We start from the raw sequence: 27,736 nt of genomic DNA, 5'->3' as shown, positions 1-27,736 counted from the left end.
TTAGTATTTTACCCTTTTAGAGCACTGAAAGAGTATGATAGATTTAGGGGCAAAAATGTTACTTCAATATTTTAAAGGAAAAAATTGCTTCCTTTATGAATGGCCTGAAAGCAAGCCCTTTCTCCATGTTTAGCAAACATAAAGTATTTACTAAACCAATCTAAAAAAGTAGCGATATCACCTGAATTACTTTTTGTAAACTGACCACAGAGCTACAATGATTCTTATTTTTGTCCCTGAATCTCCTGGCATGACGGAACAGTGATGTAAGTTTGGCTTAACCAAAAAGTCTGCTGTATTTTCACAGTGTAATAGAATCAGCTTGAGATCAAATGTCTCAAATTCTTCTCTTCTTTAGACACATCCTTGTAGAAAAGCACTTCTTCCCTATCATAGTCCCATCTCATCTGTTTTGAACACTTGTTTTGGCTGAGAGCTACTTTAGCTCTGAGGAAGTGCTTCTGAATTTAAGTGATCAGTTGATGCCACTTCTCTTAGCATTGTGTAAAGGAAAAAAAGTTTCTTAAAATCCTTTAAAGAGTATTTGCTTAGAGTAAGGATTGATTCAATAGCCACATTAGAAGCAACTGGAAAACTGAAAACTTTCACAAAAATGTTCTATATTTTATTGGGAAGGTTGAAAGGTCAAGTCCCACATTGATTCTTATGCTGGAGCTGATCATATTGTAAAAGATACAGACTGTGGGACTTGAGGCTAAGCAAATCCAAGCATAAGAATTTTTTCAAGTCCCTAATCCTGAAGTCTCATGGAGAAATGCTTCTTCAGACGGAATGATGCCCAGGGTTTTGCAAATTGAGATCCTTGTGTTCGCCAATATGATACTTGATCCATGTCATCTGAGTTATATCTTCTCCTGTCTCTGTCTTATTTATGTCTTCTATTTATGTCAAATTGTAGGGAGGTTATAGAAAACAGACTGTGTCATTTCTTTATTACCTGTTACATCTAGGTTTGTTTAGAGAGATGATATGATATAGTGGAAAGATTATGGGACTCGAAATCAGACTGATTTCATTTTGAATCCCAGCTCTGCCACTGTATAATCTTATACAAGTTGCTTAACATCTGTGAGCTTCAGTTTTCTCATCTGTAAAGCAGGAATAGGATATTTATTTTTACAAGGTTGTCACGAACACAAAATGAAATTTTAAAATACAAAATGCGAAGACAGTGCCTGGCACATGGTAAAGCACTCAAAAATGATAGCTGGTGTCAGTGTTACTATTAGGCCCACAATAAAAACATATTAAATCAATGTTATGTGCCATCAACAATAACAACCATGAAAAGGATTTCTAGAATGGTATCAGCAGTTTTCTGCATCTGCCACAGTAAAGAGGACAATCATTTTTGGCCGTTTCTAAAATTACTTACTACTTATAATAGCCTTTTATTCACATAGGCTGGTTCCCCAAGAGTCTAGTTTGGAGAGTGAGACTTATAAATAATTTTGTTGTATTCTATACCAGTGCCATCCAATAGAATTTTCTGTGACAATAAAAATATTTTATATCTGTACTGTCCAATATGGTAGCCATGATCACCATGGCTATTGAGCATTTATACTATGACTAATGCAGTCGAGGAACTAAATTTTCCATTTTACTTAGCTTAAATTTAAGTAGCCAAAGGTAGCTAGTGTAGCTCTAGGAAAAAATTTATCAATGATTTGATAAAATCAATCTTAATATCTACAAGTTAATAAAAGTATCTACTGGTGAATACTACATGTCCAATGAGTACATTTTTTATACACACAGAACTTGATAGAAACTATTATTTCCCTCTTCAGTGATAGATTGTTGTTTTGCTTCAATTTTCAGTATTATATATTACCTTACTTTTCATAATATATTCTACAAATTTTGTCATTGGTTTCTGAGTGATAAATCCTCATTGTCAAAATCTGTCAGCTTCAAAACCACAAGTTCTTCCTCCTAATTTGCAAAGACAACCATTGAGTTATTGAATTAATAGTTTCTGTATGCTTCTTTTCCTTTCCAGGCAAAGTTATCATTTTGAATTAAGATGATATATAATTTTTGAAACGGGTTTTGCATTCATTTGTTTGGATATATTTTTTAGGAAGTCAAAAGAAATGTGTAATAGAATTTCTCTTAAAGAAACTATTTGGTTCTACTTAATTTTTATAAAAATATATATTTTTTAATTATCTGAAGTAAAGAATGCTTTTCCAATTGTAGGACTGTGAAATCAATTTTCTAGATTCAAGCCAGAAATTTTTTTAAAAAAGTAAAATAGAATGAGAAGAAATAGGAAATATTATAGTGCATCACACATAGTAAGGATTAATATTGTTTCATGAAGTGATTGTTACATCTGTACATGTATATGTAAGAGTGTGTGTGTGTCTCTGAATTGGGATGTAAAATGGATTTCTTACTATGGATTTTGCTAAAAACAAAAAAAGTTTGAAAGCCATTTCATAATTCAAGGTATGGTGTGGAGGAAGCAGTAAAGTCAAAAGATCTGGTTCAAGGCTTGGATATTCTCCTCTGGACAATTATTTAATGTCCTTGACCCTCAATTTCTTATAAGTATATAAGGGATACCTGCCCTGTATGTTTCATGCAGTTGTTTCAAAGATGAATTAAAATCTAAGGTAATATATAGTTGTAATACTCCTTATTCCTTTAAAGTCAATAATTTTATACTGACAAAACTCAGTGTCTTACATCAGCAATCATTTATGTTCATGTTTATGATTCTGCAGGTCAAATGACATTTGGCTGATCTGTGCTGTATTTGACTGGGTATTTCTACCTCAGGTTTTAGGTTGTTTGGGCTGTGGTGTGGGCATGGTTTTGTTCCACGTGTATTCTTTCTGTCACCTAGGCTGAAGGGGCAGCAGCTACCCAGGGCATTCTTTACTCATGGAGAATCAATAGAACATCAAAGCAAAGCCATACTACATAAACATATTTGTGATTGCTGCTTATATTATAGCCATGCAAATTCCATTGGCCAAATGAAATCATATGCCTAAACCCACAGTCAATGGGGAGAGACAGTGTATTCCACTCTCAGTGGAAGATGGATAGGAGTGAATTGTTGCTGAACAATAATCTAAGCTATCATGTTACCCCCAAACCATTAGATCCACAGTTTTGTTAACAGCCTCATTCTCAAATATAAAAGGACAGCCAAGTATTAGCATGTGTTTGAGGAACTCCTACGACATAATGAAACATCTAAAACAGACAAACAGAAAAAAACAAGGAAACTGGCGTAAACTGAGGCAACATATTACAAGCAGAGAACATTTAAAATACTATATATTCTAATATTAATAGATGAGATATTGTATCCATAAAATGAAATTAGCATGCTGCTTAAAAGGGTCAGTGGAAATAAGAAATGGTTCATAGAAATGGTAGATATTTTTTTCTTAAATTCAATAGGCTTAAAAGATGAAGTAAAGGAAATCTACCAGAAGTTAGAATCAGAAGATAAAGAGATGGAAAATATAAGAAAATTAGGTAATCAATCCAACAGAGCCAACAACCAAGGTCCAAGAGTTCCAGGAAGAGGAAGTACTAAAATGTATGGCATCAAAATATTTTAAAATAGTAATATAAGAAAATATCCTCAAACTAAAGAAAACAAGCCTCCAGATTGAAAAGGGCTCACTGAACACTCGGCATAAAGAATTTTAAAAGGTCCCATTCTAAGGTCCAACATTATAAAATTTTTAAATGACAGAGAAAAAGACATGATTATAAAAATTTCCAGAAAGAAAGAAGCAAATCATAAACCAAGTATTAGGAATCAGAATGGCATAGGGCTTTTCAGTTGTAATATTAGAACCTTGAAGTCAGTGGAGTAGTCCCTTAGAAATTCTGAGTGAAAATGAATTTCAAAATAGAATTTTATACCCAGCCAAATTATTGAGCGTATGCATAGAATAACAGCATTTTCAGACATGCCAGTACTAAAACAATATGTTTTCCACGTACTGTTTCTTGTGAATGCTACTTGGAGATTATACTTGAACCAAAAATAGGAACAAATTGAGAAACAGGATGACTTATGCCCCCGAAAAAGGGAACTATAAAGGACCACAAGAAAGGCTTGCCACAAGACAGAGATCAACCAGGTGAGGCACCAAGAAGGATATATACAGGAAGAAACATTTTTAAGGAACTTATAACTTATCTGATGTGTTTGGTTATTTGAAGCAATATTATTGATGGGTGTTTGACAGATCTGTTTGAATACCTGGGATAAATTGTCAGTTACCTAGAAAAATAAACTGTTAAAAATCAAACAATTCTAGAAATAATAAAATAGTGTAAAAAAATTAATTTGAAGAAGATATTGCTTGTCTCAGTCGTGAACAAATTTTCCATACTCATTATAATGTAAATGGATTACTGACTAGTGATTTAACCAAAATTATTATATGGGAGCGTGAGGTGAGTGTGTAGGGTGAGTGGTGTAAGAGACCTAAATCGTTACCTGTCTTAACGTAGGAAGTCCATGTATAAAGTTTAACATTGCAAAATCAGGAAATAGGAATATAAGTTTGTCATTTAAAAATATGAAGATACACATCAGAAGAGTTGATAGTGTGTGCCATTAGCAGGGATGGGTTTGGAGATGAATGAATGGCAGAGCGGGGCACTACTCTTCCTTATCATGAGCCATTTAGTACTATTTGGCTTAAATTAGGTGCGTTACTTTGACAAAAAAAAAAAAACAACTTAATCAGTAATAAAAATAAAGTTGCATATGTCCATGATAAAGAAAAGTGTTTCCTCCAGTGTAGAGGGATATAAATGAACAGCAACAAGTCTGCCTTTCCCGATATTCCAGCCCTAGCACTATTCCCTGGAGGTAACCACTTTTAACAGTTTCTACCTTTGGTTGTTCTGGCCGTTGTACTCATGACTTGAAGCATATCTTTTGGTAAGGTGTAAAGCTATCTGGACCTGCTTTTGCCTCGCTAGCCAAAAGATGGCCGCTTCAAACCGCACTGTGGACATGCAGGTTAACAGTGTACTTTGAGAATAATGTACCATTGGCCTAGGATTGTTGTTGGTCTTTCATCCCTGAGCCACTTGTACAGCCAAGGAAGCAGCCCTGACCTACTTGGGTGAGGCAAAGGGTTATCCTGCCAGTGGGAGCATGACATTTCTGGCAAGAGATTTCTCTTCTAACTGTTGGACTTGGTGCCATGGCAGATTTTCCTGACTCAGGGAGTAAGTGTGGCACCCTGGGCCAGCTGGTTAGATTATTTGTTGATTTTGATTATCTGCACCAATAAGCTCTTTTGCTGGCACGGATAATCAGAAGCAGGCAGTAATTTTCCATCTTCCTAACAAAAAGGCTTTGCACATTTTTATGTTACAATTGATAAAGTTTGAGTCGGTTTTCACCAAGATGCTGCTTTATTGAGAAGGGGGGAAATTTTACTGAATTAAATCGAGAACTCTTTAGGGATAGTCATATATTCTTAGGTCATTTTCTCTTATCACTTTGCTGTTCTTAAAAGATAGAGGGGAAAAAAATCAGTGATAATAATGATACTAGCTATCTTTTATTCAGCTCTTACGATGCGCTAGACACTCTGCTAAGTACTCATCATCTAATGTAATCTTCACAAAAGTCTTAGCAGCTTGCTACAGTCATCACTCCCATTTTAGACTAAAGAAACTGTATAATAGTTCAGTGACCTGTCCAAGGTCACAGAAAAATGTCAGAGCTGTGTCTGAAGTCCTGATCTTAGACCCATGTTCTTCTTTACCTCTATGCTTGTCTTTCAGTGCAACCTCTGACTTTTTATTATGTGAAAATAAAAAAGTAGCTGATTTATACTTAAAACTGAATTAACAGGGTAAGGTACATATGTTATTGTTGCATAGTGCTTATAAAAAAATTTTATCTTTTCTTTTAAAAAAAAGTTTGGAATTTACTTTCTATTTCTGTCATTCTTTTGTAATCTCTCAATTCAAAATTCTGGAGTCATCTTTGGTCTTCTGATTCTTCTTTTATTTCCATAAAACCATCATGTTCTCTATATTTCTGTTTTAAGTCCCTCCACCCCTCATGTCTAGAATACTGCAACTATCTTTTCACAGTCTGCCTTCTGCCATTCTTTGCCACCTTAAATTGATTGTGCACATTGACCCAGTTTTTGTAACCCCAACTTCTCTTATATTACATACCTGTTTAAAGTGTTAATGTCTCCCCATTATCTATAAGGAAAGTGCAGCTTTATTAATCTACAATTCAAGACCTTTCATAATGTGATCTAATCTATCATTCCATGAGTTTCTGTGTCCTTACCTTCTTTTTTACTTTTCTTGCCCAGGATAATATATCTCTCATCTGGCTACTGAGGCATGAATTTTCTCTGCAACTCATTTGGTATTTTTATGTGCTTTGCATTTTGATAGTCTTTTTGTGTGTATATATATCATTTACCAAGATGAATTGTTAACTCCTAAGTGTAGAGATGGACACTCTCTGAGTCCATAATATTACTTAGCACAGTTTCCTGATATAGCACTTTGTAAAAAAAAAAAAAAAAAAAGAATGAATTTTTGAAGTTTTAAAGTCAACATGTAATTCTAATTCTATACTTCTTTGTTTTTGTAAATTTTATAAGAAAAATTTAATAGACTTTTCTATTATGTTTTTCATCTCTTAGTCATATTTAATTATGATATTGTAAATATATTGGTATAACTTAATAACTTAATATAGTTTAAAGAAATAAGTCAGTTTTACTTAGTATTCCAATCTGAAAGATATAGCATATTTACTCTAAATGAAAGTGATATGCTTATTATTATATAGGTTTAAAAAAACAATATTTGAGAACTCATAATCAGTTATGTTGTTAATGTACAGTTTTGATAAATTGAATATTTATAGTGTTATGAATATAAGAAAAATATAAATGAATTATTTATCTTGCATGATATAAATATAACTGGAGATTGTTCAGAATATCAAGTAATGACATGAGGAAATCTGAAATATGTTTAACTTTAAAGCACTCTACTTAGGTATGATTTTGTTTTTCAAACAGATTGCATTTTTGTGTATCAAAATTGCTTCTTGCTTTCTGCTGAATTTAAAATGTTTCTGCCATTTCTTCTTTTTGTTTTTCTTATTTTAATAGCCTAAATATTTTATAAATGTTTATCTTTTTATTTTCATTACTTAATTTTATAGATTTTCTGTGACAAATAACTATTTCTACTTTAATATATAAATTATTTAAAACTATGTTCTATATAGGGCATTTTTGCTTTGAAATATTTGAGTTTCAGTAAGATAAGGATAATTTCATCCTGAAACCACAGAATAAACTATCATAGATTTCATATATTTTAGATGTTCATATTTTTTAGTCTTAGAGGGCTTTTGTTGTTTTTTTAAATTGCAAATTTTAATGTAATATTATTTTAGCTCAGAAATCTCATACACTCTTAATGCTTAAAGAAAGATTCTATGCTGTATTTTTTCCTGTATTATTCTTTCCAAATAATATTGAACATTATAATGATGCCATATTTTATACCTCATATTTTTCTAAAAGATATCTCAAGTTATTTTAACCTTTAATTTGGTTTTCAAAACATCTAAATGGAACCATAATCTATCTTTCAGAATAAGAAGTCACAGACTTGATGTAAATCACTACGTGTGTCTGTCTGATTGAATCTCAAACAAAAACGTTACATGTTTAAGGTAGTGGCATTTTAAAGGGAATGAGCCTCAGATTGAAAGTGCAATTATCCATTTTGACTACTCTCATGTAATCATTTTATTTTTAAAATTAGATTTAATTTTACAATCCAAAAAACCCTCACTCATGTGCATTTTTGGATGTGCTAATTCCCTTTGTCATAAAATGGAAGCTAGCCTAAATTTTCTAATAATTTTTCATCAGATTAAAATTCATGGCAGAAATAAAAATGAGCTGATTTTGAATTCAAGTGCATATATTTTATATGGATGCTTTCTTCCCCTCTCTCTACCTAAGGAAATAGAGAAATTGAGGATGGAACTGAGTGCAAGCAAGCAGCACTTGGAACAGGCGCAGCAAAAGGCAGCCCGGGCCAGAGAGGAGTGCCTGAAACTAACAGAACTGCTGGGCGAATCTGAGCACCAACTGCACCTCACCAGGTACTCCCTAATCCCATTATGCACCGTGGCACCCATTTCATTCCACTGATTTTTGCCACAGGCTTCCAAACAGTTGTTAGAGTTAGTCTTAGTCATTCAATTCACACACAGCTTTCAGGCATATTAGGAAAAGTGGAGATGCGGTAAGCAAAACACGCAGACATGGGAATGATAAGTGTGGCAGGGAATTACTGATGTATTACAGAACCTTTCATCTACAATGCTCAAATATTTAGGTGATTCTCTATCACTATAAGCAAAATGACATATTTCTCCTACCATCACCTCTACCTCTCCTGTTAATTCTATGTCTAATAAAAATGTTGAACTGACGGATCTGAGGAATTTACTTAGGAAAATAATAAAAAACTGTTCAGTTCTTAAAGAGACAAAATTAAAAAAAAAAAAAAAACCTAAGATGCAAATTGAAATGGAACTGATACAAAATAAAGAATCTGCGTCCTAAGGAGGTGTAAAATTTAGAGATGAAATTGATTGGCACCGTTCATGTTCAAATCATTATTAGAACCAGGTTTACACCACTAAAGTTCAAATTAGTTTGTTTTCATAATGAGATACTGTGATGTGATTATCAATGTCATAAACTTTAGTAAACATATAGCTAAGCCCTAAATTACAGTAAGACTCTTTAGGTTACCAGTATTGTGAATTTGCTGTATTGGAAACACACACACACACAAATACATACATACAGAGAAAAATTCAAATAGAGATAGTAGATATTTCACTTTACCACTTATAGTCACTTATAAGCGATTTCTTCTCATTTTGAATTTTAGTACGATTTTTCAATTTCAGATCAAGCCTTTGAGTTTTTCCAGTACTTAGAGTTTTTTAGAGAGAACTTTGTCTAAATAAACACGTAAGTGTATGATATTTGGTTTGGTTTATAAATTAGAAAAACACTGGGCTACCAATCAGAGTAATATGTTGCGTTTAAACTATGAAAGGGGACTGATCCCTTTTACATTAAATATGACAATGTAATTCTGAGCACGGTATGATAACAGATGGAGAAAAGCACCACTTGAACAGCCTGCATTTGGGAAAAAAATATTCTGGAGGTTGGTGAACCTCCCAAAGTTTTGGGTTAGTGTTAAGATGCCTCTGGTTCTGTTAAAATCAAACTTTGTTAAAAAACATTTTGTTGTGATGATATTCCGAACGATTTGACACCATCCCTTTTAAACAATGAAAGAAAAACAGAGGAAAGAAAGAGAGGAAAAGGAAAGGAAGAAAATAAATCATTTATACATGTATGATATCTGGAAAAAATCCCAGTAGATGAAACACTTTCAGGAGGAAAAAAATGCTTAATACTGCAGAATAATAGCTGTTCTTTTAATGCCCAGTGATTGTAATTGTAGAACTGAGAACAATGTTAACATAGTTCCTGTGGTTATTGAATCTCAGAAGTTTCACAATTTAGCTTCATCATGGTAATGTTAATAGTCTTTCTTTTCGGTCAGACTTTTCTATTGAGAACTAACCGTTTGTGTGCTAAGCACCACCACACCATAGAAATAGGGCAGCTTTGAATGTCTCAGTGTGGCTGAGCTTCAGTAAATAAATATTAACGCTGGTTTGGCCCCTTTTGCCATTCTGTCTTATTCAGAGAGTTAATTTCCGAAGTCAAAGTCTGCAGAGAGTTTTCCTGTGCAGCATCAATTTGTAGTGTTTGACAAGATCAATTTCTTACAAGCAGAGCATATTAAGATGCAGTAACTGCTGAAAATGGACGAGTGGTAACTAATTCCTTTGTTCTTAAGAAAAACAGTTTTGCTTGGTTCTGTAGAAAGCTTTTTTTGTGTGTTAAGCTTTATTTACACCAATTCTATGAAAATTTAAACCGAGTTTTATAGGAAATAAAACTTAATTACCTATTTGCTAAGTGCAGTACTCTTTTGTAAGCAATTTATGCTTAGTCTATGTTTGTATTTTATAAAATCTACATCCATAAATTTAAAGATGACAATTAGAAATGCAAGGAACTGTGCATACCTCTCTTTTGTACTGAAAATGTGACTTGGTTGTTGGGCTTACTATTTCTGATATACATTACTTTTTTTTTTTTTAAGTTTGCCACCCCTCACCATTCTTTGTTGATTCAGTGTACTCAGGTGTGTGACTAAAAAACATCGTGTCTTTCTTTTTCAGTGTAGATCAGCTGAAATACATAACTCCCACATGATAGCACCTTACCATTCAGTCTCAACTTAAAAATTTCAAATGGCATATTCTAAACACAGTTTAAAATTGAATGTGCAAACTGTGTTATAAAGTAATGATGAAATAAGGATCCAAACCTTCAGGGGCAAAGAAAATTTAAAAACTGGAGTGGAAATCAGTAGATCAATTTGAAAGAAAAATAGTCTACCACTTTTTTTGGTGTTTCTCCTTATTGAATTTAAATTGGATTTAAAAATGGAAAACAGAAATTCAGCATTTGTTGAAGGGCCCAACTGGTGAGTGTAACATTCCCTTAGTCAACAAATATTTATTAAACTCTGACTATCTTTTAATTACTTTGCTTGGCCCTAGGCATAGAGAGAAAATTAAGACTCAGTTTCTACCCTTAGGTTGCTTGCACTTTACTAAAGAAGCAAGATCTATAGATGCAATTATAATAGAGAGTGACAATGGTGCAATGATAGAAGATCACCACAGGAGCACAGAGAAAGGAGAATTGGCTCACTCTGCACTGGAGGTGAGGGTGATAGTCAGGGAAAGCCGATCATTGAAAGGGGATAGTGGAAGGGGATAGTCAAGGAAGAGGAGACGTTTGGCAGCAATCTTGATTAATGAGTTCATGAATAGGAGTTCTCAAAGTGGAAAATGGTAGGGTGGGTACCCTAGGGAGAGGGACCAATATATGCAAAGACATAAAGATGGGAGAAAACATAAACTCTACAGATAAGTTAGGTGTTTGATAGCCAAGAACACTGGAAAGGGCAGCGGGGACCAGAGGAAGAGCCTCGTGGGCCATACTCTGGAGCCTGGGTCATTCTGAGAGTAATGGGTCACTCGTGATGCATTTTAAGCAGGGCTGTCAACATAATCGACTTTCCGGGTTGGGACCCTGACTCAGACAGCAGTGTGGAGAGTGAACTTTGAGAGGTGGTATAGGACACAGGGACGCCAGTTAGGGCAGGGCCAGCAGTTACAGCCCCTGGGTCTAATCTGGCCCATCATCTGTTTTTGTATGACCCCTGAGCTAAGAAAGGTTGTTTATATTTTTTATGGTTAAAAAAAAGGAAAAATAGTATTTTGTGACACATAAATCTTATACATCCTAAATAAAGTTTTATAGACATAGCCACAGTTATCCTTTATGTATTCTGTATGGTACTACCACACCTGAGCTGAATGTGATCCTCAAAACCTAAAATATCTACTCTCTGGCCCTTTCCAGAAAAAGCTTACCAACCCCTCAGATAGGAGGCCGTTCGAGTAAGAAGTCAAGAGAGCTTGAACTATGACAGATGCAAGCGTGTATTTAAAGAAAGTAATTGAAAGGCATCGTGCAAATGGATGGGCTGAGGAAGAAATGACTGACAGGGACCCCAATTAGCATATAAGCACGGTAATCCAGGGGGACAGTAACAAAGTCCTGGGCTATGGCTGTCCCAGTAAAATGGAAAGGAAGTAGCATCTTCAAGAGGCATTTAGAGTAGTAAATAAAAGGACAGAATTAAAGGTGACTCCAAGGTTTCTAGCCTAAGTTGACTAGAGGATCCATTATGACAACTAGGAACCTTAAAATAGGTAGCAGAGGAAAATAATTCATTTTATGTTGGAACTCAAGCAGAGATGTCCAATGTGGACTTGGTGTCAGGAGAAAGGTCATGACCGTAGGCTTAGATCTGGGTGCTTACCTACCTGTAAAATGAGGGGAGACTAGATGATTTGTAAGTTTCCTTCCAACTCTGATAGTCAATCGTTCTAACAATGATTTAAGACAATCCATTAAGTTCCTATTTATGGACAATGGGCATTTAAATTGCTTGGATGATCCTTTGATTACAATGTTTCCTTAGTCTGAACTTCAGAGATTTCATTGAAACGTCCTTCATACCCACCACTTCAATTCATTGTCTCTTAGGTTCTGTTGATTTCTCACAAGGTTGTGAAAACTGTCTCCTAATACCCTTCCCATCTCTTTTGCTAACTACTGCCCAGTGAATATTCATAAGCGACTGCCTTAACTCTAACCATTGCCCCGTAGACATTTATCAGCCATTGCCTTGACTCTGCCGCCCTACTTGCAGAACCTTCCATGGTGCCACACTGACTATTAGAAAAGGTCCAGATCACTCGACATGGAATTTTAGGTCGTCCCGAAAGGCTGTCAATCTTCCAGTCTTATTTCATCCCTACCAATCTTGTCACGTGCTGACTTCCAGCCAAATGTAAGTGCACGCAGCTCCTCTTGCACTTTTGGGGGGATTTTCTCTCGTTTTTCAGTTCTCTACACTTTAGAATACCCCCCTCGACCTTCTCTGGCCCTATTATAATCTTACCTTCTTTTCAAGGTCTTCTTGAAATCCTGATTTTCCTACTGGAGCCCTCCCTGATGACGCCTGTCAGAAGGGAGCACTTCTCCCTCTGAATCCTTCTTCCCACTTTGAGCTGATGGCATTTGCTACATACTAAATCAGTAACTCAAAGGAGAAAAAAGCAAAATCTGAAAACAAACGAATTAATACATGAAGTTTTTTGTATATTTACTAATGTTTCCCTTCTGGAATGTATTATTCTTCAAGTAGAAGGGGAGGTATAATTAATATTATATTTCTCAGAGCACCTAGCTCTGCATTTTGCAAAGAGTTGGAGCTCAATAAGTCATTATTGTAGAAATGGTTAATATATTACAAATTTATGATGGTTGTTTCAAACCCAGTACTGCTATATAAATAAATATATGGGCCGGGCGTGGTGGCTCATGTCTGTAATTCCATTGCCTTAAGAGGAGGAGGTGGTTGGATTGCTTGAGCCCAGTTTTAGACTAGCCTGGGCAACATAGCAAGACCCCATCTCTATAAAATAAAAAAATAATAGGGTGTAGTGGCACACACCTCTAGTCCTAGGTTCTTGGGAGGCTGAGGTAGCAGAATTGCTTGAGCCCAGGAATTCAAGGTTATTGTGAGCTATGATCACACCACTGCACTCCAGCCTGGGCAACAGAGTGAGACCCTGTCTCTATAAAAATTAAAAAGAGAAAAAAAAAATATATATATACTCACACATATCAGGGTAAAAAGTATCAGAGGGACATAAGGCTGAATTTTTTTATTGAGAATTTTACATGTCCATGTGATACTATATATTATCATCTTGTAATAGCTTTTTTTTCATTTTTAACTTTGTATACACATATATGTTTAAGTATAGCAGAATCAAATGATAATCTAACAATGCAGATAGGTTTGGTAAAATGCAACATGCATGTCACTTAAATGGACTCATTTAAAACTACACACACACACACACACACACACACACACACACACACACACGCACAGAGGTTTTTTTCTTTTTTGTTGAGACAGAGTCTCACTCTGTTGCCCAGCTAGAGTAAGTGCCGTGGCGTCAGTCTAGCTCACAGCAACCTCAAACTCCTGGGCTTAAGCGATCCTCCTGCCTCAGCCTCCCGAGTAGCTGGGACTACAGGCATGCGCCACCATGCCGGGCTAATTTTTTCTATATATATTTTTAGTTGGCCAGATAATTTCTTTCTATTTTTAGTAGAGACGGGGTTTTGCTCTTGCTCAGGCTGTTCTTGAACTCCTGACGTCGAGCGATCCATCTGCCTCGGCCTCCCAGAGTGCTAGGATTACAGGCATGAGCCACCGCGCCCGGCCACACACAGAGTTTTAAACTAGAGTTCTCCATAATAAAAGATGGCAGTGAAAGCCGGGTACAGTGGTACATGCCTGTAGTCCCAGCTACTCAGGAGGCTGAGGCAGGAGGATCACTTGAATCCAGCAGTTCAAGGCCAGCCTAGACAACATTTCAAGATCCTATCTCTTAAAAAAATATATATGGCACTGTTTGAAACCAATGCCTAGTAATCGGCATGGAGGTTAAGAACATATTCGTCTTAGTATCTGCCTGGTACAGTGCTGCATGTCGGTAGCTCTTTAAAAAATAATAAAGGCAGTAGCTAACAGTAGTGGCTGACATTTACTGAGCCCTTACTGTGTTCTAGGAATTGAGCTGGGTGTTTTCTTTTAGTCCTCCCAATAGCTCTACAGACTCTATTCTCTCTATTTTACAGCTGAGAAAGCTAAGGCACAGAGAAATAAACTGAGTCCTCTAAGGTCACACAGCTGACATGTTATAGAAGCAGGTTTTGAACCTCAGTAATTTGCCTGCAAAGCTTATACCCTTATCCATTAGGCTGTAATGCTATGTAAATTACTAGGGAAATGGACTAATGCAATTGTTCCCCAAGAGACAACTTAGAAAATCAGTACCATGAATTTATAATAGAAATAACTATTATCTGCTTCCTTATGCACTGATATCAGTACATGTCAGTGGATTTTAGTTTTGGCTTGGCCTTTTCCTAAGAAACATTGTTTCTCTGGCCCACTATTTGCCTTACTCATTTAAACATTTTATAAGACAAGTGTCATTCTCTTTTATTTCTTCACTTCATGTTTACCCAAGAGGAAAGAGAGGCTTTTATAAAAAAAAAAAATGTAGAAATTCCTTCGCATATTTGTTTTTGACATATCCAAACATCTTTAAAGAGCTATAGAATTTAAATCCCTCTCATAAGACTACCATTTGCATACATGTGGAAAGGTTCGTTTATGATAGGACTTATTAAAGCAACCACTTCTGAATGTTTACATGGCTGTTATTAACACTTCCCAGGGCAGTCTTCCCCATACCTTTTGTCCACGTGTTGAAACACATTCTTTCAAATCCTGCATCTTTTTCTTGTATCTGATCTGGAGGGGAACTGTTGCAGGAAGCCTTCTTTTGTTTATTTTCCATAGAATTGAGAACTTGAATTGCCCTAAATACAAAAGGGAGACCCACTTGCCATTAAACTTGCAGACTCCAGCTTATGGCAGCGTGGCATAGGCTTTAACGTTGTTATTTCTGTTATCACATAAATGTTGTTTTCAATGATATGTATGTACTGCAAAGAATTTCTCAGAGCAGGAATCTAAGTGAGTGTCCATAAAACAGATATGATACTGTGACCTACTTTTTTGTTCCAAATGGGAAGATCTGACCTGTGACCTAGAAAGATAGCAACTTGAACTATAGAATTTGTATCTTTTTGATGGTGAGAAAGGGTACAACAGAGCCATCACCAGGTTATTCCATGATGATGGACAGATCACTTGGGAGGAGGTCGTTAAGGCTTCCTTTCCATGGCATTCCATTTCCACGTAGTAACCAGTGCAAGTATTTTCTTGAATTTAATTGCTTGACCTCTGAGACTACCAATATGAGTCAGGACTTTCTGGTTCAGTTGACAGAAACCCAGAAAAGGGAATCGATTCATTTTTTATAGCCAGACCATGTACAGACCAGGTGCAAATGGCCTCGGGGTTTCTTGCAGCGAGAACTCAAGGCGGCAGCAGTAATCTATCACAGTCTAACTTTCCATAGCAGGGCTCAACTTCTGTCCAAATTTTGGCTTATTCTTTCCGATTCTTCCACGCCATGGAGTCACGTCCTTCAGTGTGAAACTGAAGGTAAAGGAGAGACTCCCAATCTCAAACTGTAAGAATGTGACTTCCTAGCTCCTCCGCTTCCAATTGCAAAACCTTCAGTTTAGGATCACCCTTTGGAGACAGAGTGAGTCACGTTTCGGATGCTGTGGCTGCAGCCCCAGCAGAGCCACACGCAGTGAGGAAGAGAGGGGCACTGAGCGAGGGAAGGTGCTCTTGCTAGGAGAGGGTGTCAGGAATCCTGGGCAAGTAAGACACTCGGTGTCTGCTCTGATGCCCCTATTGTCTTTTTCAAAATACAACCTCTAATTTTTCCTTTGAGAAATGGTTTGAAGTAGAAAGAGGGGAAAGAAGAGTATATGAGAGTTCATGGTGGTTTGAGCGTGATATTCTCCATTGCCAACATCTTCAAGTTCAAGGAGGCATCATCAGTTCTTCACAGGGTCTCTCTGTTGTTTTGTTTGGAGAACTCCTCGAATATGGAAAAGAGAGATGTAAAGGATGCAGAGATGACTGTCTAGCACATGCCGTGCACTGTATGCCCCTACAGCAGGGCTGCACCAACTGTGGTCTGTGGCGGGCTCCTTGTCACTAGTCTGTGACAATAGAAGTCCAAAAATGGAGAATGAGTGTTTGGAAACCTTTACGTCAATTTTAAATGGCTACAGTCTCCAAAAGCATGATCAGTGAGCCTTTTAAAAATTTTTCTAATAATTCATTTTTATTATATTTTACAAAACCAATGCCTTGCAAAGGATTAGAAAGTAAAACAAACACGTGGATCTGTGACCACAAGAAGTTTGAGATGCTCTGCTGCTCAAACCTTACAGCCAGCATAAGGAAGAACAGTCCTTCGCAGATGAGGAAGGGAGTCTCACAAGCTGAATCTTGAAATCCTGCAGCCAGGAGGAAGGAAGGAGTTGGGACCATCGGATGCCATAGTCACAAATAAGGGCAAATACATATTTTAAAGCTCGATAGAAATACTTTCTGGGCTGTAAGATCTCAGCTCACCAACCAGGCCTCTCTCATCTCTGTATCCCCAGCACCAAGCCTGGCATCAGGCATTTAGCAGGTTCCTTATAAACATTGCATGAAGTTGCCTCTGCTCTTTATTGTCGGGAAAAATTAAGAAGGAATCACACTTATCTTAAGGTGATAGCAAGCTTAGGTCAGAAAACCAAACTTTCACCCTCTGTTCAATTGAAGAGGATAGTAAAACATTGATGTATCTTCTTGCTATTTTACAGTGAACTTTATCTTTTTTTTTTTCCTCCTGAGTTTTATTCAAGAATTTTTAGCCTAAAAGTTCCCATTTAAAAGTTAAGCTCATTTTTTTTTCTTGTACTCCTTTCATGAATAAATTAAGCAGAGAATGTGTCAAAAATAATTTTAAATGGATATATGTGCAACCAACATCTTCAAGGCTTGAAATAGATGGCCTTGGTGCTGTTTTAAATTGCGCCCTCTTTTCCTTCCCCCACCCGGTATCAGAGAAAAACAGGCTGTCAGGGAGCCAGGGAAGAAAAGGCATTGCATTTTGCTCTGGTGGACACCACGCTGCCTCTGCCTCTCCGCTCCACCTGTTTGAAGGACTGAGAACCCTGGTCTCAGTGTGGCCCGGGGCGGGAGAGGTTAGAGTGTCAGACGCTGCCAGGAAATGTGTGTTTGCAGGTTCTGCTTAACGTTCCCTGGCTGGCTCCTCTGAGTTCTGCGAAGCCCAAATGTGCGTGCAATGAAAATCTACACTGGGGATGCACTCTTCTCCCCTGCCACACGGGCCCGCAGCCTGGAGCATGGTGGCAGCCGCAGCCAACTCATTTTCTGAAGAAGCCCAGAGGAAACCGAGAATGTATTGCCCACACCGCTTGCTCGACTCAACAGCGAGCATCAAGTTCAATGAAAATAGGAGGGGAGCAAAAGCAAAAACAGAGAATTGTTATCCTAGTAGCCCTAGGTCAGAGTGTTTTGCTAAAAGAGAAGTTCTGGTCTCCAATATTATTTTCAAGTAAAAGGTGTATGGAAGAAAACCCCATCAACTTGATGTTTAGTTTCTTCTTAAATGCCTCCTCTTAATCAGAGGTGTTCGTTAGGTCAGTTATTAGGCATGACTCGCTTGTTATTTCATGTTTCCCTGATACCTGCAAGTATGTTATAAGGTGATTCATTGATTGATAAATCCTGGACTCTCAGCTCATTTTAAGGAGCCTGAGAAAGTAAGAGGCTTGGAGAATATTCCTTCTCCTCAATGCCCCTCTCAAGCCGTGTCTCATGGGGGACCAGGGCCCTCTTGAAGGAAACACGTTTTTACTATGCTAATGCTCTCTTAGATTTGCTAAGCGGAGGATACACTTTCAGGAACTCAGAGTAGGCACCAAATAGGTCAGAAAGTGTTTGGAAGCAGCCTGTAAAGCCAACATCGAGCTAAGGGGGGACTGCTGCTCTACCTTGGCCCTGCGTGGCCCTGACCCCAGCAGGCACAGGGGCTCCCGTGAGCAGGCCGAGCCTCTGCTGTCTTGACCAAGCTGTGGGGCTGGTGGGGGTGCGGATGGGGTGCACCATAGGAGGTGGGGGAGCCACACGCTGCTTGGGCTGCAGTGTAGGGAAGGGATTCCTTCCCCAGGGCAGGCGTCGGCGAATAAGGGGTACATCCCTCTGACACCTTGACTGTCTACCTTCAAGAAGCCCATTTCTGACCAGGAGATTTACCAAAAGAATGTACCCAGTGTTGAGGAAGTAACTGCTATAAATGGAACTATACCAATGAAAGAAGTACGCAGAATGAAAAGTAACAAGTCACTACTGGAATATATGCAGGGGGTGGAGGTGGAGGGTGTTCAAAATGAGGCCTTAAAAGCGGGTTTGGGCATTGTTCAAGCTTTGCCCATTTTCCAGGAGCTGATCTGAAGTGCGGTTCCCCAGGTTGGGCATTGCTCGAGCTTGACACCCGCCCTAGTTCTGTTTCTGATTGTTTTTGTCACCTTGGGAAACATCTCCTGTACTTTATTTCCTGCAGATCTTAACTGGGATTTTGTGAGGATATTTAGGAGCATACAGAATCATTTTAACTCATCCGGGCTTTTGTAACTCTGAGTTGTTGCTCATCTATTCAAGGACTCCAATGCTTTTAAATATGAATTCACGTAAAATAAATTAATTAGCAGTCACAATGCATCGATCAATTTAGACTACTTCAGGGCAATTGAGGGCATGATCAAATTACTAAAGCCCTTTTTGGCAAGGTTGTGGTGTTGCCAATTAGGGGCACAGAGAATATATTGTTAAATACATTACTTCCGACTTTCTAAATCTTAAAAGATCCTCCTAGTCTTTAGAGGGCAAACCATCTTGCCATTCCTGATATCAACTCTTTGTCAGAACAGTATCTAATGGAAGCAGCTCTGTAATGTAGGGGCTTTTTAAGTTCTGCTTTGTTGAATTAATGGCAATTCTCCATTCTTAACCTGTCTCTGAAATATCAGGCATTCATTCAGCATCATTTGCTGTTGAATCAGTCAACAACATTTGGTTTGAGGAAAGATGGTAATTGTATTAAGGAATAATAAAATTCATCTACAGTGAAAATAGAGCCCATTTCAGCACGGCCGAGGAACCCACACTCAGACTGCACTCAAACTGATTTGCACAAAGAATTATCCGTTAAAAGTGGAAGAGAGAATGACAGCACGAGACTACTCATGTAACTAATAAACTTTTTAGATGCCGTTTCATATGTTTGCTTTTCATTAAATTCAGGAATGGTTGCGACTATGTTGTTGTGATTCAGTCAACATTTATTCCTATCTGTTTTTCATATACAAAGGCTTCGGGATGCCAGAAAATAAACTGTTAACGGAGAATTAACTTCTTTGGCACGATTTCATACTTATCTTCCAAATTAAAGAAAATGAAATGGGCAGAAACAGAGTGTAGATTACCTCCTTTTTGTCAAAAATGGTGGGAATTTGAAAATTAATAATAAAAAAGGGAACAGATGCAGTAACATGCCAGAGGGAGATTAATGTGGAGAGTGAAATCTGTGAGCAACAAAACTGAAGCAAACTGAATCAGTGGGAGGTGGTTGTACAATCAAAATCAGGATAAAAGAGAAATTACAAACAACCCTGCACTTGTCAAAGTAGTAGTAATGAAATCCTGACTCTGCCAGCAGTGAGAACCTGTGTTAGCACTTTGGGGTAAGGATGGTAGCCGGGTGCCAGGTAGGAGGGCAGTGTTAGGTTGCTGGGCAGCAGCCATCTTGTGTAGAACAGATGGCACCGAAAGCTGGCAGGGGAGGGGCTCCTTAGCAGAACTAATCAGACAGTAACAGATAGGGCAGCTGGGAAGACTGACCACAGAGAGAGAGTCTGCGGGGTAGCTGAGTGCCATGATGTTTGCAGTGGTGTGCCCATTGGTCTGAGATAAGACCTTGCAACGTCTTTCCCATCTACGGGAGAACTGAAACTTTGTTCGAAAAGGAAAATCGAGCCTGCATTGTGTCAAACTTGGAGGGTGGGAGTGGGTGTTGGGGTAGAGGTGAAGAAAGGAGATATTGTCCATCTCTGCATTTGTCGTCTGAGTTTTCAGTCCCAGCCTCCATTGGACTTTGATTTCTGCCGTTTGCATGGTTCTGCCGTCCTAATGTATACAGTGTGCCACATGGAATGATCATTTTATATATTTTATGCATCAAAGAGTTTGCAATATCAAAGCTATAGTTAAACTTAGAAAAGACTTTCTTGATAACGATTTCTACCACATATGTCTTTCACAAAATGAAAACTAAAAACAACCACGTGATGCATGCATTTCTACTTAATAATTTTTTATAACCTAATTTAAGCTAGGTTTGATTCAGAACCACTTGCCCTTCTTTTTTGCCCCAAGTAACTGTGGATTGAACATCAAAATAGAAGCATGATTCAGAGCCAAAAACCTTGAAAACAAAAATCAAATTAAATCATTCTGCGAGAAATGAAAGAAAACTGACCTGTTAAATTTGCTAACTTATTAAGGAGTCGTGGATCTTTAAATATAGAGTTGGGACATCCGTGTTAAAACTATGACTTTAACAAAGAAATCCAGATCTCCTACATCTGCTTTTGAACTTGTATATTTCTTTTTTTGCAGAAGGTTTATAGCTTGGCTCAATTTATTCATTTTGAAGGGGGAGGGGGAAACATTACCAGGATTTGAAATAGGTGGTATAACATAGCCATATGCTATTTATGCAGCAGTTTCTGCAATAAATCTAATTTGGTGCTGTCAAAAAATTAGACTTATTTGATATAGCAGCACATTAGTAAATGATCGTGGCAGATTTAAAGTTGTCATTTAGTCTCTTCTTACTCCTAACAGAATCTCGCAAATCCATTTTTCCCCCTTGATCAACTCTATGAAAATATCTCAATTCTTTGTCCTGCAGTCCTGCAAATATGTCCACATCTGAAAGAAGGTCTTGCCTTAAGGTAATTGAGGAAGGGGGTGGAAAAATGAATATCCTCTGTTGTTAAACGACTTCATAAATATATAGGCAGGAAAAAAAAATCAATAAACCAGAGAAAAATAATAGTATTTTCATCATTTGCAGTTCTTAGAAAAGCAGAAAGACTGTTAGTCTCATTCAGAATGTAGATAAATTAAGGTCAGTTCTTTATTAAGGAGTTTAAATATTTTACCTTCCATCCTACGTCCGTATGCTGTTTTAAGAAAACTGATATTAAAGAATGTGAACGACACCAGCTCTTCATCTTCACCTAGCAGTGCCCTTAGAAACAAACGGCTTTACTCTTCTGCAGTGTAACCTGGCAACATTGCTTCAGTTCCTCTTTTTTTTTGTTGTTCTGTAAAATTTGTGTTTCAGGTGTTGGTATCAAACCATCTAAACTTTTTCCTTGTTTTTCTATCTAAAAGATAAAATAAGCATATTACGCATTAAGCAGGTAAATATTAACAGTATTCTCTGATTTCCTAAATTAGCCAATTTGTAAAACTAATCATAATATCATTTCCTTTTTCTATTTGTGGAAGGGAAAAGCGTGTGTGTGCATTTATGCATCTGTGTGTGACTGTAAGTGATGTTAAAACTGTTTTTTCATTTGTCTAGGTTCTTACCATACAAATTTTGCAAAAGAAGGCTACTAGTGTGTTTTCGAAATGCCGTTTTGTAAGAATGAAGAGTTCCTTCACGGTGATTTAAGCAGCCTCTATTAACCTAGCGTCTTGCTAATGCCTTTTTCTTTTATATAGCAAATCAGACCATGGAAGTGATCAAATTACCAGTACTCTTTCAGTGCTATTCAGAAGCAGGGATCCGGTGACCAAACTACTATCAAGCACAGATTACACTAAAGGGAAAAAGTATCCAGAAAAGTATGAACAAACTTGCTAGGTAAACGTAGATAATATTTTTGAAATTTTCTCCACATGAAGAGAAATTATTTAGAAATTATATTTTAGGGAGATGAAAAAGAAAATGCTTCTTAGAATTCATATTTTGAGCTCAAAACCCATATATTAAATTACATTATATATTACATAGGAATGATTTATGTGATACTGAGTATTTTGAAGGTTAGGAATAAAAATTGAAATTATAGCTAAAAAGAATGACTCTGCACTTAGATTTTAAGCTGTCTTTTTTGTTTTCATTTTTATATTTAGCCTCATAATAATTTTCTTTAACATGTCAAAAATTGCTTTGATAAAGTCTTTTTATAAATTATAAATATTTATATTATTTGTATTTTACAAATATAAATCTGATTAATCAATCAGAACTTTAAGATTTAAAATTTAAATTCCATGTTTTCTGGACTGCCTGTATTAATAAAACCTGCTTTCAATTTTATGTCAATGAAAACAGTTTTAATTTATATTTTTTCTAAAAAAGATTTCCAACATTTTACAGACTTGATTGATTTTAGTTAATGTAAGCATATGCAATGAGATTAAATCTTGGGATAATCCTTCAAAATATTAAAGCAGTCGTATGAATAAAATGCCATTTAGGTTTACATTTGTAACAGTGGGTATTTTTTTTTTTTGGTCATGTATTTTCTCCTAAAGAAATGGTCTTTCTTTTTCTAAGAAATTTGAATTGAGTCATTGGTTTGCCCTTTTCCTAAAGAATATGATTATCTAAAATACTGGTAAATAACTCAACATTAAGTGATTTCCTGTCCGACTTCTAAAGCGAGTGTAAATACTACATAGCTATAGATGACACAATACATTCAAGTGAGAGCATAATTTTCACCTAATTTCTGTGAGATTATTTTTTTCACAGAACTAGTCTATTCATGCAGCTTATATTCCTCTAGATAGATTGTGCTTGTTTGACAGCATATATTTGAAGATTATTTAAACAGAACTTTATTTTTTAAATGATGGAATTGAAAGTATACATGAATTGATTTGTATATTATGGGTTAAGTTTTTCAAAGCAGTAATAGAGCTGTGTGTTAATATGTAGCTTATAATTGAAATGGTACGTATTTGTACATTTTAAGCCTTTCAGTGTAAAATTTCTTAATTGGAATACTCTCTCCCTTGGCTAATTCATTAGTGAAAATATTTATTCCTCAAGTTAATGCTATATAGTATGAAGCAATTTTTACATAGTGTAAACTTGTTTGTGATATTTTGATTTCACTTTAAAACTTTTATTTTGCTTCTTGCAACATATAGTTCATACTCAATATAATGAGAAGTGCAGACACACATGAAGAAAATACATATCAGCTGTCTGGTTTTACAAATGATCATTAAAGCACCATGTCTTACTACTTTGACTCCAAATGATTGTCTTCCCGAACCCAAAAGTAATTTTCACAAGTACATTACACAACAGAACTTCATCTTCTGCTGGTTAGCAGCAGAGGATTTAAATCCATGCCGACAGTTCATTTGACAATGACCTTGAGGGGCTTTGCTTCTTGAAGAAGAAAGCAGAAGCTTGCGGTAAACAAAGTTCACTTCTGACAGATGGATTGAATGACAGAAAGGTTGCGAGTGCCAGAATAGCCCTGGCAGAGGAGGAAATGTTCAGTGGAATCCAACAGGAGAGGAGGTGTGAACAGGTGCAGGGTTGCTGACGGAAGGGGAACCAGATGGAAGGAGCCAGAGCCAGTTTATTTAAAGGAAAAGGCAGAAAACATTGAAAGGCTGTGTGATCAGTGGCTAAAAGTGTTCATAGAGGAAGGTAAAAATTCACAAAGCAAAACTGCACAGTGGGGTAGCTAACACTTAGCATAATGGTAGTAATTTGTGAGTTTAGTTTGGAAGTTGCAATTGAAATACATTCATCTTGGCTCTTGACACCATCAAGTATAGATATTTGAAAGTTGTTTATTTTTTTTTTAAGTTTCTAAGCTTTTTTAAATCCATCCATTAATTTAATTTTTTTTTCCAGCCAGAAGCTCCGTTATGATAATACTAAAATTGTGTCGTCAGCGAGGAAAAGAAAAAAATTTAAAGTGAAGGTTAACATTCCATTCAAATTTATCTTGCGATGCCTCAGTTTTGTTCACATATGGAAAGCGAATACATGGCACTGTTGGATGACATCTGTAATATCTGAGAAATTTGCAGTGTTAGAATAGATGCTGTTGCTTGCTTTTGTTGTTTTGAGTCTCTGTTCATTTTGGGAAGTCCAGTTTGATTGTTTCAGTAGGAATACTACTCTTTAAAATATCCATTCGCCTGCCGTGATCTGCAGGTTAATTTCTGCTGCTGAGGTTGTCCTGATTTTCGCTGACTTTCAGTGACCTGCCTTCGGGCAGACACCTGCAAACTCAAGTACCATTTACAACCGGAACAGCATACATAGAGTGGGACAAGAAAAGAGGACTTTCTCGTTTTCTTAAACCCATTAAAATTAAACTTTCTCCTCTGCAAACCAAAGACATGCTTGCTAATAATGTCTGGTCACATCCTACATGGGCCTTATGTGGGCCCTTGTCTGCCACAGTTATCCTTGAAAAGTGCCCTATATTCCGTTATCAACAAAGAGACACCAAAAGAGGAGGAGCTGTTAGGAAGCAATCACTAGGAAAAATGATGAAAATGTACAATTATCTTGAGGTTTTAAAAATCTAATAATTCATCCATAAAAGTTTCTGCACACTTTTCACAAAGATTAAATACACAGAGTAAATTAAATGAATATTGTATTCACGTGCCCTGAATTAGAGCAACCTGGATCAGATAGATTACATTTGAGTAAGGCTAGATGTTTTGGCACATTTTGAACTTAGAGAGAATATCTATGATCCATGGCATGTTTTTGTCAGTAAGTATAAAGAACTGAAATTTGATTAGTAATTACAGAATACGTTTATTGACTCCTGTGTTGTTTATGGAGATCAAGACTTTTGGTCATTTTTGTTGTTGTTATTTGGGTGAAGCTATATACAACTATATTTTGAAGGGAAAATAGTAAATGAATTCTTCTAATAAAGGCAAATTCATAACCTGTATTTTAAAATCACCTCTAAAATGTGCCTTTTCTCCTACTTGTTAAGAAATTTTCATCCAATAACTATTGTAATTAATCTAAGATTTTACTTAAAATCGATTAGAGCATACTTGCTTTAGTTGTAATGTAATGTACTGATTTTGCCATCTCTTCCATCATAGTTACTGAATGCATTTATATAATCATGCTACTAGCCTGGTGCTGCTGTGTAAAATAATAACATAAAACTCACCTGAACTAGGGGATTTTAGTCGAAAGATAGTATAAAGAAACTGCAACGATTAGTGTCATCATTTAACATTCACACCACAAATTAAATTGCAGGCTCTTTACAGGTAGAACTAATAGCTTCCCAGAAATATGTAAACTTAGTTGTACTCAGTATAGTGTCTTTTATTATAGGGGTTGTGAATTCTCTTGAATGAAGGAATAATGAGTTGATTGCTCTTAAGCAGATATTCATTCACTTATCGAGCACATGTCCTGTTCCAGCTGTGCTAGACACTATGTAAATTTTAAAAATGAAGGGGCCATGATCTTTCTTTACAGGTATTCTACAACCTAGCAGATAAGGCTTATGTAATTACGTACATACGTGTGTGTAGGTCTGAGTGTGTATAAAATCCAGAAAACAACGTACAGATTTATCCACTTTCTTTAACTCAAGATCATCTTACATGAATGAATTAATGAAACTATTCATCTAGTCCAACACTCATCACAATACATGTGAAGCTAAGTGACTTGCCCAAAGCAACAGTTGTTTAATAACAACAAAAAGTAGAATCTCTATCTTTCCCGTGGCCCACATTCTACTCCTTTGTACTCATTGATAATATGACTTGTCTGAGTAACTCCAGTAAAATCCTTCAGTACAAGTTATTTCACAACCTGTTGCAGAAAGGAAAAATATTTTTCCTTTTGGATTTTGGCACACAGTTACTATTAATAGTCCTTGAAAGAAAAGAAAGCAAATGTGCTTTAGCTTACAAACAGCAATTACCAAATGCACTCCTTAGAACACTCTTCTGGAAGTGGTTAGTAAAGACAACCCCTTGCATATACTGCCTGCTCTGTGATAGGCACATTACACACATTAACTCACTTAATCCCCACGTGACCCTGCCAGGTAGATTCTGCCATGAGCCCCATTTTACAGACAAGGAAACTGAGATATGCAGAGGTTAATACCTTGACCGAGGTCACAGCGCTACTATAATAAGTGGTGGAGTGGGACTCAAGCCTAAACAGTTTTATCCATCATACTATATGGCCTCTGAGGGTGGATGCTGTCAAAAATAGGTTCTGTGGCCAATTTCCTGGAGAAAGTTGTATTAAACAACTCAAGCTGAACAGGGTTCTCGACAGTAGGGCTTCTCAGAACCTTTTATATGTTAGTGCATATTGTGAATCTCACAGAAAGGAATTTAGTTTTCAGTTTCCCAAATTGACATGACTTATGGAAACATTTCTATTAAACCTGCACACATCTCTCAGGAGTCAGATTTTTAGGAATACACTTGGGGAAAAACTGACCTCAATCAGTTTGTGGTAGGACAACTGAAAATTATCATATGGGGATTATTTTTGTTGTGATGTGCCTCTGAAATATCACACTGCCTCCCTCCCTCACCTGTTTTCACTATAACACATGGGGTTCACGAAGAGAGTAGGTAGGTAGGTAAACTTTCAATTTAGATTTCGTCCATCGTCTGAAATAGGAGTATGGGGTGGAGGCGTATTACTTCAAGAGTAGCTGAACAGTTGCCGGGACACGGTCACCATCACAATAAGTTCTTCCATACCTTACTGTCCCCACTTTGCCTTTATGTGTTAATGGTTCCTGAAAATGAATCTGACAATTAAATAACTAGACACCAGTCAGTTAGTTGACATTAGACATCATTTAAAGCATGGCGCTTTGAATAAGATTTCATAGAATAAGATGTTATTATAGATGCTTCTGTATATAAACTTTTTAGACAATCTTCCGCCAGGAATTATTGGCACAGATGAAAGTATGGGCCCCATACTCTGCAATAGATTTCATTTTCCTTCAACCCTTGGTTTGCCAATACCCACCCTTCTATGTGTTTCCTCTCCTGTGCTGCGAAGAAATGGAGCAACTCATGGGCAGTAAGCTCTAGGAGTCGAGAAGTTTAGCACTCATAATGTGTTAATTTTTCTGTAAATATACTTGGAGGTGCCTATAGTTTGTAATTATTTCAAGCCGTTTCTACCGGTGAGATTTTCTATAAATAACAATCTTGTGATGATAACGATGACTGCAATTGTGATTCTCCTGGAGACTTAGTCTGTGTAGTCCTTAGCTTTCCTACTCTTCCTTCTTTCAGGGTGCTC

General features: G+C 36.7%; 1 protein-coding gene across 4 annotated transcripts in view; it reads left to right on the top strand.

The window, feature by feature from the left end:
- SDCCAG8 (SHH signaling and ciliogenesis regulator SDCCAG8) overlaps window positions 1–27,736 on the top strand; it is a 203,529-nt gene that overhangs the window by 81,593 nt on the left and 94,200 nt on the right. For 3 of the 4 annotated variants that reach the window (XM_045537208.1, XM_045537211.1, XM_045537210.1), the window contains exon 13: window positions 8,040–8,182. In XM_045537208.1, the coding sequence (XP_045393164.1) occupies window positions 8,040–8,182 (143 nt within the window). Of the gene's footprint in view, window positions 1–8,039; window positions 8,183–22,146; window positions 22,428–27,736 lie in introns of those variants that run through there. The other variant, XM_045537209.1, reaches the window with a different exon arrangement.

The sequence above is a fragment of the Lemur catta genome, chromosome 25 (genome assembly GCF_020740605.2).
Source record: "Lemur catta isolate mLemCat1 chromosome 25, mLemCat1.pri, whole genome shotgun sequence".
NCBI classification, from domain to species: domain Eukaryota; kingdom Metazoa; phylum Chordata; class Mammalia; order Primates; family Lemuridae; genus Lemur; species Lemur catta.
This window is presented reverse-complemented; position numbering and strand designations above follow the sequence as displayed.